Source organism: Suricata suricatta, chromosome 7, assembly GCF_006229205.1.
Source record: "Suricata suricatta isolate VVHF042 chromosome 7, meerkat_22Aug2017_6uvM2_HiC, whole genome shotgun sequence".
NCBI classification, from domain to species: Eukaryota; Metazoa; Chordata; class Mammalia; order Carnivora; family Herpestidae; genus Suricata; species Suricata suricatta.
Genome location: NC_043706.1, coordinates 49,401,885 through 49,423,521, shown reverse-complemented (window position 1 = coordinate 49,423,521; position 21,637 = coordinate 49,401,885). Strand labels below are relative to the sequence as shown.

Below are 21,637 nucleotides of genomic sequence, written 5' to 3'. Positions count from 1 at the left end.
GTCCTCCACTAGGTTTCTCCTGGTCTCCTGTTAGACCTATGAGTGCAAACATATGGTATCTGTCCTTCTCTGCCTGACTTATTTCACTTAGCATGACACCCTCGAGGTCCATCCACTTTCCTACAAATGGCCATATTTCATTCTTCCTCATTGCCATGTAATACTCCATTGTGTATATATACCACATCTTCTTGATCCACGCATCAGGTGATGGACATTTAGGCTCTTTCCATGTTTTGGCAACTGTTGAACTTGCTGTGCTGCTGTGAACATTGGGGTACATGTGTCCCTATGCATCAGCACTTCTAGATGATTTTCATTTGAGAGCTGTGTCGGCCCGGACACAGTGTAGTTCTTCCAGAGGGACTTGCCTGCCCCTTGAAGGCAGTAGAATTATGTGACCATTTCTTGTCTGTGCGATTCAGCCCAATGGTTATAGGTCTTCAGAACCTCATGAAATCTCTAGGCCCACGCTACAGAAAAAAAATACACACAAACGCACAGGCATCACATGTTTTATAATATTCCAGAAATTTTCATGGCATTCATAGACTCACTGGAAACCCAACCCAGAGCAAGGTTGCCAGATAAAATACAGGATACCCAAACTACATTTGAATTTTGGATAAACCACAAACCAGTTTTTTGTATAAGTATGTCCCAAATATTGCATGGGATAAACTTATTCTAAAATATGGGTCAAGGTTTATCTTGAAATTCAAATTTAACTGGACGTCTCCTATTTTTAGTTGCTAGATCTGGCAACCACCTGTCCCAGTTGGTTAATCTGTATCTGATAAAATTGATTGTAGGGTTTTGAAAAACCATTTTGAGGGGAAAAAAGATATATAGGACCAGACTTTGACAATTGTGGCAGCAAAAGCCAGCTGTTTATTCTTAACTCTCTGTAAAGTTTTAGAACTGAGAGGTACACATCTCCTCATTTAATGGATGATTGAAGTGAATTCCTATTTGGTTGAAGTTTTGCCATAGGTCAGTTAGATGGTTAGAGCAAAAAGAACACCAAAACCCAATTTCTGGTTCTGTGGTAACCATACACACATTAATCTGAGTAATTACATTTCCAACCAATCCCCCAACCCTTATACATACAAAAGACTAGGAAGAGAAAGAGCCATTTTTCCAAAATTTCAACAAAACCCAAACCAAACATTTTAGTACTGGTTCTTTGCATCCTATATGCAGTCTCAGTGAATGGAATTACAGTTAACTCTGCATGGTTTCTGTGTCCCTTATAGATGAAAGCCAGGCACAGCCCTCTAGCCATATGGAATCAATACCATATGGAATTAATACTTGTTTTATTTAAAAAATTGATAATTTCATATCCATCCCAACACTTAATAAAAGTAATTACTTTATTCTCTGATCAACAATTTCCTGTCGGGTCTCCTTGAAACTATTTCTAATTTTGGCTTACCCAACTGATTAGAGTTTTATATCTTTACTACCTGTAACAGGATTAAGAAATCCACAGACTCTGGTCCTCCTCAAATTTATTATACATTCAACAAGGCATTTCCTTTATTTCAGTGTTTGGAGTTTTTAAAACTCCATTTTGTGTTCTCTTATATCCAAATTTTTATCTTAGAAACTTGGTTCTGTCTCACTCAGTCTGTATCTTCTCATGCTGGAAAGAGCTAACTTTTTAACCTGCTATAGATTTTAGCCTACCCTGGGTTTAAGGAAAGTGATGTTGGGGGTCAGGACTCCATCTGTGTTTGAATCTGTGCACCACTGCACATTGCTTACTTGTGTGACCTTGATACGTTTTTAAACTTCTCTGAGCCTTAATTCTTCATTTATAAGATGAACGTAATCTACCCTATCTTTTAGGATTTCGGTGATGCTTAAGTTAAAAAAAAATTATGTAAAGTACTTAACCCAGGGCTCAGCACAGATTAAGTTCTCAATCAATAAATACTAGCTGTATAATTATGTTGAATAGACATGGAGGTAAGAGTTTACATTTAATACATGATATAGATTCGTGCTTGGTGATTTATAGTTAGGACTTAATTATGAATGTACTTAAATTTGGCAAATACAAAAGATGATGAAAATTGTGATGGCTCACAGGACTAGTGTCATGTGTTCATCAGACATTGAATACATGACACTATCGTAACAGGAATGACACAAGAGGCAAGAGCTGCAGTGGACAATGGGGGGAGAGTGTGGGATTGCATCTGTTACCCTTCTACCTAGTTTCTAGTGGGCAGCCCTTCCTGGGGACCCAAGAGGCAGCTCGGGGTAACACTGGATGGAGCAGAGAAGGAAGGAGGGAAGCTGTGGTGTCTGTCACCAGAAAAAAAATTGTTTGGGTCGTCTGCACAGAATAAAGGGATAATTTGGAAGCATAGCGAACCTTCTATAACCCTCTGCACCCTGTTCAAAGTCTTTCTTTCACCCAAAAGGGAAGGGACAAGAAAGGATTTGCAGTGCCTTTGTACACAGCTGCCCATCCCGCTACACAGCCTGTCCTGCTATACCTGACCGGCTCCTCTTTCCAGTGAGTCCTACTATGGTAGGGGCTGTGTGCAAAGTGCATATCCTAACTGTTTCTGGGAGCGTGTGTAGTTCTTCTTTTCTTTGACCCCGGAGTGGGGGTGGGACAGCCTGCAGCTTCCTAGAGGCCCGCTGGGTAGGGAGGGAGAATCAAGTCTGTTGTGCTTGAAGAAAAACAGTGAAATAGTCTTGTAATTCTCCCAGCCTAGGGCACCTTGGCAAGGCTGTGCTCCTCCTCACCATGCAGACCATGACCAGAGTCAAAGGCTTCCTAACCTCTCCCTATGGTAACCATGGTGATTGCCCTGCCAAGAAGCCTGGACAATCCCTGAGCAGCTGACCACAAGGCATCACTCAGTTAAAAAAAAGAGAGAGAGAGAGAGAGAGAGAGAGAGAGAGGGGGGGGGGGGCTTTAAGAAAATAACAGTAACTAAAACCCTCATCCAACTGTGAGTTAATATATAATTGAATCAGTGAAAATGGAATGCTTTCAAAATTTATTGCTTAATTTCTAGGTTATACTCTAGACTATGTATGAACCTATATATGCAACTCATTTTTAAAACACATGTTGCTCACAGCCATGTTGTAGGGCTGTTGTTGTGACCCTCATCAGCCATCACGTACAATATGACCCAGGGCACATAGTGAACATTTGTATAATTGTAGAAGAAATAGTGAGAGTTCCGTACAAATTGGTTTTGAATACTTGTTTACAGATGACCTAGTGACTTAGTAATATATTTTGTAAATATTCAGTTCTTTCTGATCATTCTTTCTACAATCAGCTTGGAAGCCCAGCGCCATGACTGAATGAGGAAATGGAAGTGGATTAAATTGTTCCACTTGACCTTCATGCATCTGCTCCTTAGGCTGCCCTGCCCATTTACAACTCCCCTCCTTTAAAGCTGTCCTTGCTCTTCATTTAAATGTGATTGTGGAAGAGTGCTGATCGGTCAAGTGGCACGGTGAGTGTGTATGGGTGTGTGTGCACACGTATGCCCAGTGTAACATGCCTGTGCCTGTACTCCCCAGAAAGGCCCCAGTGTAAGGGATCTGTAGAATGTGTTGGAGGATTGTCTGTCTGCCTGATGAGAACAGAGCCTCTTGGGTTTTGATCTGCCATAATGAGGAAGCTAGTCTTCTCTGCAGTAGGCCCTGGAGTGGCTGCCCTCGCCATTCTTACTGGCCTGTGGTTCTCCTCAAATTGAGAAAAGCCATGGTCAGAGCCCCATGCAGGGCCAATAGGAGTTAGAGGGGCAGGCCCAGTGGAAGAGCATTTGTCAGGCTGCAGGGGCCTGTGAATATCTCTGCAGCCTAAAGGACATCATCAGAGCTCTGCCCAGCTTCAGAGGGGTGACTGACCCTCAGACTCCTCTGAGGAGTCTGTGGTGTCCTTCCTGGAGAAACATGGCCCAGACTAAGAACACCTGGCCAGGTGGATATGCACCCTCACCTCCAAGGTGCACACCTAGGAAAAGGATGTCAGCTCTAGTACAGAATAATTGAATTTGTAAGCATGTCTGGGTAAATACGGCCACTAGGAAGTTGAAGGCAAGCTCTGGTTTCAGTATTCTTTTACGGTCTTCTGACTGCTTCTCTCCCTCTACCTCCCCTAGAGAGAGCTAAAGAAGTCACTTACCTGGATTTTGAGGGTTCTAAAAGACCTCTCTTATTTTAAAAATATATATATTAAAATATTATTTAGAATATTAATTAAGGGATGCCGGGGGGTGGCTCAGCTAGTTAGGCGTCCAAATTCTGCTCAGATCATGATCTCATGGCTCATGAGTTCAAGCCCTCCTCAGACACTGTGCTGACAGCTCAGAGCCTGGAGTCTGCTTTGGATTCTGTGTCTCCCTCTCTCTCTTCGCCTCCCCCGCTTATGCTCTGTCTCTCTCTCTCTTTCAAAAATAAACATTAAAAAATATCAATAAAGAGTATGTCTTAAAATAAAATAAAATAAAATAAAATAAAATGTTAATTAATAGGGGCACCTGGCTGCCTCAGTCAGTAGAACATGCGACTCTTGGTTGTAGCTTTGAGCCTCATGTTCAGTGTAGAGATTACTTAAAAATAAAATCTTTTTAAAAATATTAATAACATCAAAATTCAATTACTTGAATTGATTAGTATTATTTAAAATATCATTTAAAGAATAAAATTATATATGCATAATAAACAGCTGGCCCTTGAACAACATGGGAGTTAGGGGACCCAACCCCTTGCATGCTCAAACATCTGCATACAACTTTTGACTCCCTAAAACTTAACTACTGATTGCAAGGACCATAAGACATCACGTTTTGCTGCCAAGCAAAATTTCCTGGAGACACAGACTCTTTACACAGAGGTGATTAGGGTCACACAGCATGTTAAAAGAATATTTGCAACACTTGAGCTCACTGCAGTAGCAACAGGAGGGTGCTACAAAATTATTGCCGTTGTAAGCATGGACTACAGTTGATTTTATGCAGTTACGACTTATTTCTGCATCTTTACATTTGTTTACATTTCTCTCAACTACAAATGGTGCCACACACAGTCTGTAAGTGTTTGTATGTGTAAGATTTGATAAATTTTAAATTGTTTATAGTAGGTTTGTGTATACTTTATGGTAGCAGATGACAGACTAGTAGCTACATACGTTTTATGCATTCATGACATACCAGACTTTTTCTTATTTTTTTCAATATTTCTAGATTACATGGTTCATCTGTAAATTTTTTTAATTATTGCAAATCTCAAAAAACCTTCAATGTATTTATTGAAAAAACCTGGGTGTACTAGACCTGCACAGCTCAAGAGTCAACTGTACATATACATGTACATATATATCTAGATAGAAATAAAGATATGTATATATCCAAATATCTCTATCTATATCTATACATAAAGGAAATAAAAACAGAAAGTCTGGAAGAACTCCTACTGATTTCACTAGGGCCTCAGGTTGTCTTCTTTTCCCTTCCTGGACATTCTTAATCCTTCTTGATCACATACTAATTTATTGGGTCCGAGCCCTTCCCAGCATCCAACGACCTTTATGTATTGGCCTAATATGCCTGCCTTCCGGCTCCCTCAGGACTCAGCCATGAGTCTGTCTGCACCTGCCGTGCTGAGTCGTGCCTCCTGGCTTCAGCATAAGTCATTTCCTCTACTTCTAATGACCTTCTCCCCCGTGCACCCACTCCTCTTAAAAACCCTTTGTTTGGTACCAGGACCAGCAAAACCTATTATCTGCAAACCCTCCCATCCCAACACCACTTCACCAAAATAACCCTTTAATTTGAATCCTTAAAGCCAGACCTATAGATTCAATCTGTTTCATATAATTTTGTGTTGCTACATAACCTATAACCAAATGTCCCAAGTTTTCCAAATTTCTAGGGTTATCTTTCTCATTCATATCAAAATAAAAATAATCTGTTCCTCATATTGTATAATTGCACAAATTCCAGTTCTTTCCCTAGTATTTTCCAAAATTCTTAGAAATGTTCATATGTTCTAGAAACACCCCATTGACTCCAGGTTGCTATTTGCCATTTCCCATTCTGGGTCATTGTATATGTTTGTCTCCTCTTGCCACCTGCCTCCTCATGACTGCTTTTCCATAATGTGGCATCTTTCTCTTACTCACTTCACCTCAAGGCTTAAACAAGTTACTTTCCTGTTCCCAAAGACATGGAACCCAGGTTGTTGGTTTTCATGAAAATGATTGAAATGTTTTCAATACTCACTTTGTGCTAGATACTCTGCTACATGCTATATAGGCATTAATTTTTCATTAAGTTTTCATTTGCAACCCTGCAGGCAGGCACTCTTATTACCTTCATTTTATTTTTTTAATGTTTATTTATTTTTGAGAGAGAGAGACAGAGAGACAGAGACAGAGCATGAACAGGGGAGGAACAGAGAAAGAGAGGGAGAGGGAGACACAGAATCTGTCAGCACGGAGCCTGATGCGGGGCTTGAACTCACAAACCATGAGATGATGACCTGAGAGGAAATCAAACGCTTAACTGACTGAGCCACCCAGGCTCCCTTAATATCTTCACTTTAAAGATAAGTCAGTGGAGACTCTAAGAGGTTAGGTAATCTATGGTGAGTTTTACTTTGGATTAGTAGCAGAGCTGTATTTATGTCATATTTCATTATCATTTAGTTTGAAATATCTAGTTTCTTGTGATTTCTTCTTCGACACGTGGATTATTTAGAAGTATACTGTTTAATTTCCAAATAATGGTGGTTTTCCTGGATAGATTATTGTTACTAATTTCTAAATTTAATTCCAGTATGATCAGAAAACGTACTCTGTATGGCTTCAGTGCCTTTAAATTTACTGAGACATGTTTTGTGGGCCAGCATTGGGTCTGATCTCTCTTGGTGAGGGTACCATGTGCACCTGAGAATTTGTTTTCTGCGGTTGTTGGGTGTAATGTTCTAGAAATATCAGTTAAGTCAAGGTGATTAATAATGTTGTGCAGGTAATCTATACATTTACCGATTTCTTTGTCCGGTGGTTCTGTTAGTGTCTAAGAGTTATTAAAACTTTCAAGTGTAATTGAGGAATTGCCTATTTCTCCATTTAATTCTGTCACTTGTTTTGCTTCACATAATTTTGAAGGCTTGTTATTTGTACATATACGTTTATATTTGTTATATCCTCAGATGATTTTACCTTCTTATCATTATGGAATTCCCTCTTTACTGGTGGTAATTGTTTTTTTTTTTATTAAAATATATTCCACCTGATAGTAACATATCCACTCCAGTCTTCTTATGCCTACTATTTCTATCGAAAATCTTTTTGTATCTATTTATTTTTTACCTATCTGTGTCATTATACTTATAGTGAGTCTCTTGTAGACAGCATATATATGGGTCTTGCTTTTGCTTTTCTTATCTATTCTGAAAGTGGGTGCCTTTTAATTATTTTGTCACCCGTCAACATTTAATATAATTAGTAATATAATTGGATTTATATATAAAATAATTTTATATTATATATATTACATACATTTATATATAATATAAATAGAAATATAATTGGGTTTAGGGTTTGCCATTAAATTACTTAGGAGGTTTTGTCCCCTCTAATTTTTGTCTCTCTGCTCAAACTTTTCTGCCCTCTTTTGAATTCCATTTAAATTTATCCATTGTTCTTTCAACTATACTTGGCATATTTTTTTTATGTTTTTACTTATTTTTGAGCGAGAGAGAGAGAGAGTGCAAGTAGGGGAGGGGCAGAGAAGTGGGAGCAGAGGATCTGAAGTCGGCTTCATGTTGACAGCAGGGAGCCCGATGCAGGGCTCAAACTCACAAACCACGAGATTATGACCTGAGCAAAAGTTGGACACTTAACCAACTGAGCCACCCAGGCACCTCATATTTTGCATTCTTTAATTGGTTGTTCTAGGGTTCTGCCGTCCAATACCATAGTCGTCAGTCACATGACTATTAAACACTTGAAGTGTAGCTAGTCCAAAGTGAGCTGTATAAAATATACCTTGCATTTTGAAGACTTGGGATGAAAAAGAATGTAAAATATCACACTAATAACTTTATACCAATTACATAGTGAAATGATAATATTTTGTAGGTATATGGTTGAATAAACTATTATTAAAATTAATTTCACTTGTTTCTTTTTAAAATTTTAATGTCACTACTGGAATTTTTTTAATTGCATATTGACCCATGTTATATTTCTATTGGACAGCACTACTCTAGAGATTACAATATGCAAAGTTAAATTCTCACAGGCTACGGAAGTTAATATTTATCATTTCACATAAAATAGAGTAACCTTGCCACCATGTAGATTCACTTACCATCACCCCACCCCGTATGCTGTAATTGTTGTATGCGCTATATCTAGAAATGTTAGAAACCCCACAAGACAATGTTATCAATTTTACTTTGAAGAGTTGTATGAATTTTAAAGAAGCTTAGAGGAAAAAAGTCTTTTATACATATATTATACGTACAAATATACAGATATTTATCATTTCTGACACTCTTCATTCCTTCCTGAAGATCTATGTTTCCATTGAGTTCCCCTTTTGGGACCTTTTTTTCTCTGAATTCCCAGCTCACTTTTCCACTGGGTGTGATTGACACAAACTCTGTCCTCTGACTCTTTGACGCAGCGATACTTCCTGTTGGAGATGTAGCTGCCCTGTGAAGTGCCAACCGCAGTCTGCTCTGAGGCTAAAACCCACCAAAAGACAAAACAAAAGAAAACAACCCACAGGAAAACACAGCAAAACTTTGCGAGGGTAGGGGAACTCATACAATGCTAATTCTTTTTTCCAACTCTTGACTCGTCTACAAAGTCATCCTGCTTTTTTTTTTTAAGATTATTTATTTATTTTGAGTCTCTGAGAGAGCATGAGCAGAGGAGGGTTAGAGAGAGAGGGGGAGACAGAGAAGCCCAAGCAGGCTCTCTCTGCACTCAGAGCACAGAGCCCAATGTGTGGCTCGAACGCAGGAGCTGTGAGATCGTGACCTGAGCAGAAATCAAGAGCTCGATGCTTAACGGACTGAGCCACTCAGGCACCTCGCATATGCTTTGTCTGCTCCATACGGTTGTTTGGTAATTTCCCCAGCTTCTCTCCCCACCCCCTTCCAATCCATGGCCCCCACCCTCCTCCCCACAGCTGCTTCTTAAACTCGAGCGGTCCTTCTTCAGAGGCTAAGGTCTTCACACCAATTCCAAATGATATTCCTATGGGCAGAGAAGGAGCTAATCAGCAATTTATCAGACTTTATTAAGGATACTTGAGATTCCTCAATTAAGTGTGATAATAGGAGAATAACAATGTAGAAAAGGAATATTTAAAACTGGAAATCATATATTATTGCTCCTAGAGCCCACTAGTCACCCTGCTGGCCCTATGTCTCCAGAGCCCCATCATACTGCTGTGTTGTTGAGGCTAGATCCTCTCTTTTCTTCAGAAACCTCATACTTATACCCCATCCCTGAGACAAGAATGATTCAGTACAGTATACCAGTTGTTAAAATCATGAGATCCTTCTGTACACAGGTGGTAAATAGTCAAATAAGCAGACAGATAGTTGCTGCCCTGACCTCCCCCTGACTCCCTCCCACCCCTCCAGCCTTCTCCAAGGAGCCCCTGGGCCCCACTATTATCCAGCAACTGAAGACTTACACAGTGTTAGCCAGGGAAGCCTCTGGAACTCAGCTCCAGAACTGTGACCTGTGACAACTCCATACTATTTAGTAGGTGGTTGTTTTATCAGTTGTTGAATATCTTAAATATCACCCTATATGCTACCAATGAGTACAGTAGTCTCCCCTTATCCATAGGGGATACCTTCCAAGACCACTGGTGATGCCTAAAGCTGCATATAGTTCTAAAGCTTATGTATATACTATGTTTTTTCCTATACATACATACTTAGGATAAAGTTTATATTATGAATTAGACACAGTAAGAGATTAACAACAATAGCTAATAATAAAATAGAATAACTCTACCAACATATTATAATCCAAGCTATGTGAATGTGCTCTCTCCCTCAAAATATCTTACTGTACCTTACTCACCCTTCTGCTTGTGATGGTGTGAGATGACGAAATGCTCAAGTGATGATGAAGTGAGATGAATGACAGAGGCGTTGTGATGTAGTGTTTAGGCTACTCTTGGCCTTCTGATGATGTCAGAAGGACTTCATCTGCCTCTTGACCACAGCTGACCACGGGTAACGGGAATGGAGGAAAGCAAAAGCACAGATAAAAAGGGGACTCCTATAATCATTTGATGATGGGTGAACAGAATATTTACCATGTCAGTCTAAAACATTGATATTACTCTTTAAGTTCAGGGTTTTCTCCAAAATAATGAGTGATTATGAGCCCAACATCTATGTGAATAAATTGTCCAAAGGGGCTCTTCCAAGAAAATAGACCAGGCTTTTCCCAAAGACACATTGGTGCTTCTTCTACTCCAGATAGGAGAAACTGATGTTTAAAAAAGAATTATTCTGCTGTGCTTACCTAGTTACTCACTACCATTTTATACTTGTCATGCCTTGTCTGTAACATAAATTACATATCGTATTATCCATCGGTCCCAGCCCAGAGCTGCCCACACAGCAGCAGGTGTCTGAGAAGTACTTGCTGAACAAAATTTTTACATTTTCCCAGAAAAATCCATCAAGAGGACACTAACCACCTAACTCAAAAGCATTTGAAGACTGGGGACTTGAAAATCTGTTTCACAAGGTCAGGATGCATCTGACATTGCTTGCAAGAAAGAATGAAGCAGGGCATACGTGCTGCCATCTTGTAAACAAATATAAATATGAATATGACAATCTGAACTCAATGAGGAAGACGAAAGGCCCTGGCAACGAGAAAGATCTTCTGTGTTTCCCATGTACTTGCTATGAGTCTTCTACATCAAAGGAATAAGGACAAACAAAATAAAAAGATTATGAAATTTTTAGCATATATTCCAATAATTAAATTGAAGACCTTTCAAGAAGGATCAAAGCCAAGTTTTACCCGTCAGGTGAATTTAACAGTGAGACTTAAAAGACACACACACACACACACACACACACAGACACACACACACACAGCCTTTAAAAAACTATGAAATGCCTGACTACCCAAATGTCTCTCAGTAGAATAATTGCATATGCTTTATACACCTTTAGTATGAGATTTTATGTGACTATTAGAATGATGTGAATACATGTATATATTGACATGGAAGGCAGTACATAAGTTTCTGCTGGGTGAAAAAAGCAAACTGCTGAATAATACAGCATAAGTGTGTTTTGATGTAAATTCTCATAGAGTGGTAGGCTGGAGAGGACTCTTACTGGCTCCTGAGAGCCAATTGCTACATTTTCAGGAATTTGACAAGCTGGTGGTTAAGCAATAGATAAAAGCAGTCACAATGAGTGTATTTGCACCAAAGAAATCTAATCTTTACAAATAAGGACTTTTCCTCCTGCTCAAAAATATGCAAATACAAGTTTGTATAAGTGTATCCAGTTATCTGGAATAATATGTACCAAACTGAGTTGTTGAATTTATACATACTTATGTTGCAATCTTAAAAACTTTTTAAAAAACCACAGTAATCTTACAAAAAGCGACTACTACCATCCTGTAAATAAAATCCATTGAAAAGTCCAAGTATAACATCTTCTGGTGACTATGCTCAATATTTTGAAAAAACCTAAAACAACTTAATCAATGATATTTTAAGGACTAGGCAGGTATTTGTTAAACTTAACATATTTCAAGTCTGTTTCATACTAAAGCTTAACTCATCTCAGAGGTTCGGAGCCACTTCATGCAAGTTTAAAAACCAGCTCAAATATTTATAACATTGATAAAGAAAATGGATACTATCCATATAAGTATATCTGTATGAGGAGAATACTCTATAAGACACATTCCTAGATTTAGATTTAGCATCAATCATACTCCCATCAATAATGTATGGAGAGCACCACACCAGTATCTGATATTATGAATATTAAAAAATATTTTAACCATCTGATAAGCAAAATGTGTCCATAAAAAAACAAATAAAAAGGATTTCTGTATTTCAGTTGACAGTTCCCTGATTATGATTAGTTTAGCTTTAAAAAATATACTTATCAACTATTTGTATTTTATTTTCTGTGAACAATCTAGTTACTTAGTCACACTCCTCAAAAATTTTTAACCGGATTACATCTCTATTGTTAATTAATTATTGGAGTTCTTTAAATATCATGTCAATTAACTTCTTACCTGTCAAGGATGTTACAACTTTTAACAAGGTAGAGTGTGCCTGGGTGGGTCAGAGATTAAGCATCCAATTGTTTATTTTGGTTCAGGTCATGATCTCGCAGTTTGTGAGATTGAGCCCGCTTGGGGATCCCTCTCTCCCTCTCTCTCTGCCTCTCCCTGACTCATGCACACTCTCTGTCTCTCTCTCTAAAAATAAATTAATAAACATTGAAAAAAAGAATGTTATAAACATTTTTTAAACATCAGTTGCTTGTCTTTTAAACAGTTGGTGTTGTTTTATAGTTTTCTTTTTTTGTATTCAGATATTTCCGTCTTTTCCCCTATGGCTTCTGGATTTGGGATTACGCTTAAGAAGGCTTTTCCTAAACTAAAATTAAAAAACAAAAAGAAAAACACTTACTTTGTTCTAGTTTTTGTATAAGTGTGTGTGTGTGTGTGTGTGTGTGTGTGTGAGTGTGAGTGTGACTTAGGGATTTCATCCATCAGAAAGTTATTTTAGTGACTATGTAGAGTAGAAATTAATTGAACTAATGTATCATTACAAGTCCTTATCCACTGATTTTTAAATTCCATATTTATTCTAATATATGTACATTTCACATGGATTCTTGAATTTTAGTATTTTATTGAGGAAAACTTCAGCATAGTTATAATTCACTTTTTCATGAGAGTAAACTAAGCCGATCAAGGGGTGTTTAACTATTATTCTACAATTACTATACAGCTAGAACAGAGAATATTTGGTCATTTCTGCTATGTAAAATTACTTCGCAGTATAGGTATTGAGAAGTCTCATTTGATACTAGAAATCTTTCTAAAATTGTCTTAGGTTCTTGATGCTGAAGCAAACTGTCCATAAAATGTACACCTAGTTTAATGTAAGTCTTTAAGTCAGTTTTTAAGGTTTAATCTACATTATGTCATTAAAAAACTATTATGTAAAAGAAGTTTCTCAATGTAGCATTTCAAAGCTCAATGCACAGTTGAAATAAAACCATGCCTTTTTTTTTTTTGTAGCAAGATCTTGCCTGTGACAGTGTGTTTGCCAACATGGCCCCCAAAAAGAAGACTCTAAAAAAGAACAAAGGAGATATCAATGAGATGACCATAATCGTAGAAGATAGCCCCCTAAACAAACTGAATGCTTTGAATGCGCTCCTAGAGGGAAGCAATGGCCTTACCTGCATTTCTTCTGAACTAACAGATGCTTCTTATGGCCCCAACCTCTTGGAAGGCTTAAGCAGAATGAGGCAGGAGAACTTCCTTTGCGATTTAGTCATTGGCACCAAAACCAAATCTTTTGATGTTCACAAGTCAGTGATGGCTTCATGCAGTGAATACTTTTACAACATCCTAAAAAAAGACCCGTCTACCCAAAGGGTGGATCTCAATGATATCGCACCGATGGGCCTGGCTACTGTCATCGCATATGCCTACACTGGAAAGCTGACTCTCTCCTTGTATACAATAGGAAGCATTATTTCTGCTGCGGTTTATCTTCAGATCCACACCCTTGTAAAGATGTGCAGTGATTTTCTGATACGGGAGATGAGTGTTGAGAATTGCATGTACATTGCTAACATTGCTGAAACATACTCTTTGAAAAATGCAAAAGCAGCAACCCAGAAATTTATCCGGGATAACTTCCTTGAATTTGCAGAATCAGATCAGTTTTTGAAACTTACATTTGAGCAAATTAATGAACTTCTCATAGATGATGACTTACAGTTGCCTTCTGAAATAGTAGCATTCCAGATTGCAATGAAATGGTTAGAATTTGACCAAAAGAGAATGAAATATGCTGCAGATCTCTTGAGCAATATTCGCTTTGGTACCATCTCTGCACAAGACCTGGTCAATTATGTTCAGTCTGTACCAAGAATGATGCAAGATGCTGACTGTCACAAACTTCTTGTAGATGCTATGAACTACCACTTACTTCCATATCATCAAAACACATTGCAGTCTAGGCGCACGAGAATCCGCGGGGGTTGTCGAGTCCTTGTCACTGTTGGGGGACGTCCGGGCCTCACTGAGAAATCCCTTAGTAGAGACATCTTGTACAGAGACCCTGAAAATGGATGGAGCAAGCTTACAGAAATGCCAGCCAAGAGTTTTAATCAGTGTGTGGCCGTGATGGATGGATTTCTTTACGTGGCCGGTGGCGAAGACCAGAATGATGCGAGAAATCAAGCCAAGCATGCAGTCAGCAACTTCTGCAGGTATTTGATCCTTTATTAGGAACTGAAATGGTTTAATATTATAAGACAATTTCCCTTATATAGAATTAAATTAGTCATGTCTGTTAGCTTAGTTCACTGGCTCAGTAAATCAACAATAATAATCCCATATCATATGTACATAACAGTTGACATTACATAAAGTGCATGCATATACATAGTGCACCCCAGATTTCTGAATAAGCCTATGAGATGAGCTGGGAAGATGTGGTTATTTTGGTTGTACATGTGAGAAATCTGATACCCAGAGAAGTTGCACCACTACTAAGTAGTAATTCACATTTTCTCATTTATAGTAAAGTGCCCTTCCCAATACATTGTTTGTCTGAAAAGAAACTGAGTACAAATGTAGTTTTTAACACTAGATGGTAAAAAAGATCACAATAATATGAAATTTCTTTTAAGTGACTTACTGATGACTGTCGGATTTGTAATTGGCAGATAGAATGAGATCGTTAAAAATGTGACAGGTAATTAATTTTAAATATTTATATGAACAGTGAATACCTTAGAAAATGTCTACATTTCTGATGCATGTAGAACTAGTAAACGTGCACTCTAGCCTTCAGAAAATGGTATTCAAATGCCATGTTACTTTTGTATATTTATATTAAAAACAATTTTCATATATTTGAAATGTAGAAAGTCATGCTTATATCATAGTGCAATACAAAGTCAAACAACTAATGAGCAAGATCTGAAATTTATACAGTATATCATGAAAAATATTCTTTATTATTTCATTATAGGTCTGTGTGTCATTTAAGTGAATCCAGACAATTAACTGATTTCCGTCCTTTATAAATGTGGTTACGCTTTGATTTGGAAGTTAAATGGGACAAAAATGAAGGAAAATCAAACTAATGGAGAGAATCTGTGTTTACAGTACTTTGGAACTATGTAAATAGTTGAAACAGGTTTTCTATGACTGCTTATTTTCCTCCTGTGGGTAACTCTTACTCCTATTCTGGTCACTGCTTGCAGTGTTGATTTGAATGCCTACTCTATAATTATCCGACACTGAAAAAACATACTTCTAACCTAAAAAAATCTTCCCTGAGCAGAGGTGCTAAAAAATAAAGAGGTATCAAAAGTTAAGCCTCTGTTGATGCTTTTAGGTGTAAGTTCCATTGATCTCATTATAAACAGATGACGGAAGACTTGGTGGAGTGACTTAGCTTTACTGTTGCAGTGGCCAGGACAGGTGTGTGAATGAGAAGGTCTTGGTGAGAGATGGAGAAATACAAGTAGCCAACTCCTATCTTAAGCAGTGAGATTGAGGGAGAGATGGCCAGTGTCTGAAAATACGTGGAATTGTTGACGTGGCCATGTTCCTTTCTGCCAGTTTCCACCGCCTCCCTCACACGCATGTCTCATAAATACTACCCATGATGGGTATTTGAATATGGAGAAAGAGGGACTAGAAGGTTGGTCTCTGTGGGGACTTCTCCAATTGGCAGCGGGTTTTATAAATGGGTGTAGGAGGAGTCACCAATGCCCGGCTTGCCTTCTCCAAGTGTCACGCTCTCTTACTGGCTGAGAGAGAAACACCAGCCTCCAGGTGAGGGGCTGCGCTCCGCCGGTAGGATAGCCTCCTTGCAGGGAGAGTGTCAACATTTCCACGCTGTGGTTTGTGGAGTCCCGTGGGTTCCCCGGCTGCCGCCAACAAGGCTGTCACAATTCCTCTGCCATTTTCAGATACGATCCCCGCTTCAACACCTGGATACACCTGGCCAGCATGAACCAGAAGCGCACGCACTTCAGCCTGAGCGTGTTCAACGGGCTCCTTTACGCCGTGGGCGGCCGCAATCCCGAAGGCAGCCTGGCCTCGCTGGAGTGCTACGTGCCCTCCACCAATCAGTGGCAGCCGAAGACGCCCCTGGAGGTGGCGCGCTGCTGCCACGCCAGCGCGGTCATCGACGGCAGGGTGCTGGTGACCGGCGGGTACATCGGCAGCGCGTACTCGCGCTCGGTGTGCGCGTACGACCCCGCCGGCGACTCGTGGCAGGAGCTGCCGGGCCTGAGCACGCCGCGGGGCTGGCACTGCGCGGTCACGCTGGGCGACAGGGTGTACGTGATGGGGGGTAGCCAGCTGGGGGCGCGCGGGGAGCGTGTGGACGTGCTGACCGTAGAGTGCTTCCGCCCCGCGACCGGCCAGTGGAGCTACGCGGCGCCGCTGCTGGTGGGCGTGAGCACGGCGGGCGCCTCGGCGCTGCACGGCCGCGCCTACCTGGTGGGGGGCTGGAACGAGGGCGAGAAGAAGTACAAGAAGTGCATCCAGTGCTTCAGCCCGGAGCTCAACGAGTGGACGGAGGACGACGAGTTGCCCGAGGCCACCGTGGGCGTGTCCTGCTGCACCCTCTCGATGCCCAACAGCGTGACCCGGGAATCCCGAGCCAGCTCGGTGTCCTCGGTGCCAGTCAGTATCTGAACCCAGGTAGATGCGGAGACGCAGGAAGAACAAATAGGTATTCGTGGGTAAACTTCGAGTTAGCGGAAAGGAAAATATACAACCTTTACTACAATGATTGTATCTTAAACTATATCGAGGCATATGTCTTGGTGGTTTTAAATTCCGGGTATGGCTTAATCTACCTCTGTCTTTTTTTTTTTTTTTTTTTTTTTTTTTTTTGGTAAGCAGCAAAGAAAAGGAAGCACTTCTTTCAGAGGCCACTGGGTGGCAGACAGAATTCGTTGCAGGCACTATTCCACCTCGGCGGTTCCCCTTCATGTATAGCGGTTACACCCACATCTGAGAATTTTCTTTTACACTTTAGCACACGAGAAGCTTATGCGAGCAAGCAATTTCATGTACAAAAGTTTATCTTTTATCTTCCTCTCTCTTCTTTTTTCTTTAGGAAGTTAAAAGTATTCATTGATAGCTTTTATTTTAAAATGGAAATCCATCCATATCCATAAAGACAATTCTGTATTTAAGTGCAGTTTCTTTTTCTACACATGACTGAATAAAGAATATTGAAAGGCATCCCATGACAAAGTCATAAAGCTTCAAACAAAGTTTGACTAAAAGTAACAGGGATTCCACCCTGGGGCCCTCACATTGATTCCTTCTATTGATTTATCCCTTGTTCTCTTCTTCTTCTATGCCTCAGTCGCCAGGGTACTTGCTATCAAAAAACACTGCTCTCAAAGAAGAGAACTACTGGTCATTTAGTTGATGGTGTAAATTTAGATCATTTTGTTGTTTCTCCTAGAGGTATTTGTACTTTAACCTTTGTCCCCTATTAAAGGAAAGGCAAGTGTCATGAAAGCCTTACTCTGACCTAAAAACTACACGGAGATGCAACCTTTACCCTCATGTAAGCCCCAAGAAGAACACCAAGTATAACTATGGCTGTAAGGATTATTAACTTTAAGCTTATATAACCAGAAGGTTATACAACTGGTAACAGTAATGTGATTCCCACCCATCCCCCCTTTTTTATATGGATGAAAATGAAGGGAACGTTTGGAATTCTTGGGTTTCACAATAACAGGATGAATGGCTTCTCCTGGCGGTAAATGTCATTGTTTCCCATTTCATAGCAGTCCTCTTGACTTAATTAAAAATCTAACACACTTATCTCACATATTTGATATAGAAATATCAAAATAATGTGTGCTCATTCTTTTATATATGTTTTCACCTTATCTGCCCCAAATTAGCTTTGCAAATTAAAGTCTATCCACTTGATATCATTTTTCTTACACGTTTGCCAAGTTTTGGAGCAAGGGGATGATTGTAGTAAATGATATATATTTTCCTTTCTTATAATTTATCACTTTATTCTTTGATAGTTTATTTGTTTTTGGAGAAGTGGCCTATCAGTTATGGGTTATGTGCAATGGGGTTTTGAAAAATAAAACTATTTAAATGGTTAAACATGAGATACATGGAAATGTAACTAGGTTCTCACTAATCCCATTTCTCCTTGTGTAGATAGGTTATTGATAGAGTTACAATATTTATATTTAAAATATTTTATTTGAACTGTGAAAAATGGTTCATATAGTACACTTTGTGGAACAATTTTTTATCATTGCCCCTTATGAAAAGTTCAGTCTCTGTGTATTTAATGGTGACCCTCGGGTAAAGCCTGCAACACTGTCAGCTGAGGACAAGGCGTTGTTAATGTAAAAACACTGGGCTGTTTCCTCGCCCCACACAGAACATTCGGAGCTTCTCCACCACGTGTGGAGCAGATTAACGATAACCGTTCCCTTAATTCCTTCTTGGTCTGGAAACGATGGCTGTATGAGAAACTAGTTATGGAGCAAGTTAAATCGCTGAGCCCCTTAAGTTACCATCGTGCAAACCACAGATAACCCTTGTCCATGAAGCATCCTTGGGAAAATAAACTTTTCATTTTTAATAAATTATTTTGGCCACAACCCACAAAGCCTGTGTGAGGGTGACAGCTTTTAGTTTGGTATAAATGTATGTTCTTGTACAGTTGAGATGCCTGTAGTATATTATATATGTGGAAAGAAAAAAAGCAATTTATTATGGATTGCAGGTCATGAGTGGGCAAATAGACATGATTCCTGGTGTTCGCTAGTAGTGTCTCCCATTGAGATCCTGGAAGCCCAGTGCAGTGGAGGGCCTGAGGCTTGCAGTGAAATGAGAATCAATCCGTGGTAACATTTTGTCTTGGAAGAACGAGGGGAGTTTGACGCTAGGGGATTTTTCAGTGATCAGAGCTCGATGAGAGCCTGTGCACAGATGTAGAAGTGGCTTTCTAGAGATGAGACTGGAGACGTGTTAGAGCTGGATAAATCATTTGAAATTACCATGTAATGTGTTTTCTACACTGTTCATCTGAAGACTCAGAAAACCCACATGTCTGGGCGTACCAGGTTCCCGGGGACGTTGCTGCCGTCTCAACAGCTAGGTCCATAAATAAAGACCAATATGCATTTAGGATCCTGGAATGTCTGACATAACAAATTGGTAGGGAGCATGGAACATTAAGTGTTGGTGAAGAGTGTTAGGTCCTAGAACATCCCTCACTGACAACTGAAAGACACAAAGGTATATAGAGTCAAAATAGACTGTGTCACTTTTCACACGCAAGAGAACTGTACTCTTCAACGCTACCATTGAAGTAGTTGTCCCTAGAATGGCGACCATTTCTCCGTGTTTCCCAACTGGAAAAGGACTTCATTTTTCATGTGTTTAAAGCTTATGTTCAATTACACTCCCGGTCTCAGGATCTAACCCTATACCTCCTTGTATTTTTCTGAAAGAAAAGGACGTGTTGTTTTTGTAATGCCAACATCCTGTGGTTAAATAAAAGCATCAGTTCAGTCTATCAGAGCAATAGGAAGTCACCCAGCAGCTGAAATAATAAGCTCTCTTTTTCTGAGTGCGCCACAGACCTGATGTGCGAGTCTGGAGGAAGCAAGACTGTCATGTAGTCCGTCCATTGTTAGTGCGTGTTGTCCGTGAGGCACTGGTTGCTTTTAATGGCATTGAATGAGTTTTACATTTACTTCCTCCGTTGTAAGACTGGTTATGAATGGAAGGTCAGTGATGGCACAGATTAGTATAATTCTAAACAACAATTAGATGGTAGCGGCGTGTTATGAGTAAAAGGGTATAATTGAGGTAAGAAGGAGGTGAAAATGTACTGAAAGGTTCTATGGTTGAAGGCAAAGCAGCAATTATAGTAAGGGTATTTTACAAATACGCATGTAACTAGAGGCTTCCCTGGAAACGTGTCAAAAGGTCATTTTTTTGCTGGTTATCTTGGCCAGATGCCTTCAGAATTTATCCACGATACTAGATAAAAGAAACTAAAATCACTTCATTTAATTTTTTTCCCTGAGTAACAAAGAAATAAGTTTATGTACTCTTCTCTGAATGATTCTTCTGAATTCTTTTCTGAATGAATGTTCTCTGAATGAGCTATATCCCCTTCCCAGCCGTGGATGAACATGTTCTCTAGCACAAGGCAGCATTACGAGGAATGATTTTTCAGTATGTCTCTTCATACCGGTAAGCACTGTAGCAAAATTTCCTAAACACTCCTCCCATGCTAATTATGAGAACTAAAGGACCTCAAATATTAAAGCTTTACCTCCAGCACATTCAGAAGGTAAAAACCATTTAAATTTCCTTCTCAGAGAATTTGAGATAAAATACTTGTCTTGGATACTCCTTTAAAAACAACTTTGTGTTTATTCAGCAAATTCTGGCAAAAAAAAATTCTTTGCTTTAAACATTCTGGTGTTATATAAGGGACAACAAACTAAAATGTATGTGGTGTCTGTAACCTTATCACTACCAATAAAGCTGCATTCAGTAAGAGCTTAGTCAGTGATCCATGTGGACAGGTGTAGTGTCCTTTGTGTGATGACTGGAGTGTTTGGTTTTTCCTCTAGTTGGTTTTCATGGGGATTCACTTCAGCAAAACACAACAAGAAAAGAAATGACAAAGAATTGAAGAGCTGTTTCAATTGCTTGAAGACTGGCCAAGGAAAAATGTATTTTTATACATCGATAGCGATTTGTTTTGTAGCTCAGACAAAAGCCTATGTTTGGTCTCCCTCAGCCCTGACCACTTGGAGTCACAGACGAAGCGTGGTGGTTTCTAGTCTCCTTCCTGCCCTGACCACAGCCGACCTGGCATGGACTCTGGTTCCTCATCATTTGTGATGAAACTACGAGTTAGAAAATGAAACTGTATTGTTACCAGCAAACCCGCAGAGCCTGACTCTTCCACCTCACCTTCCAAATGAGCAAATGAAATGTCACCAACATATGATGCTCCGTCTTTGATCTGATTCAGTAAAGAATAACACTCAGTTGAGGCCATTAGTCATTTCTAGAAAATTCTAAATGGCAGCAATGACTTTTTTGTAAATATCTCTAAGCTTTGCAACCATGAAAAGAGACTAAAATGGTCCCCAAACAAAAGCAAGCTGGTGCCACATTCCCAGTTTTGAGCATATCAGCAGGTGCCCCAGAGTTTCCTTGACTTTTCTTTGAACTCCCACATTTATAACTCCAAGCTTCCCCACAGGTCTGCACTGCCTCCGACATCCACATACTAGCCCGTTTATCCAATTTGTAGCATAGGTGAAA

At 39.6% G+C, this 21,637-nt stretch overlaps 1 protein-coding gene across 1 annotated transcript in view; it reads left to right on the top strand.

The window, feature by feature from the left end:
- Positions 1 to 21,287, top strand: part of KLHL31 (kelch like family member 31) — a 150,713-nt gene extending 129,426 nt beyond the window's left edge. The window contains exons 5-7 of the mRNA XM_029944476.1: positions 13,328 to 14,532; positions 16,249 to 16,987; positions 20,935 to 21,287. Coding sequence (XP_029800336.1) covers positions 13,361 to 14,532; positions 16,249 to 16,981 — 1,905 coding nt within the window. The 5' untranslated portion in view covers positions 13,328 to 13,360 and the 3' untranslated portion in view covers positions 16,982 to 16,987; positions 20,935 to 21,287. The remainder of the gene's footprint in view (positions 1 to 13,327; positions 14,533 to 16,248; positions 16,988 to 20,934) is intronic.
- Positions 21,288 to 21,637: the final 350 nt, after the last annotated feature.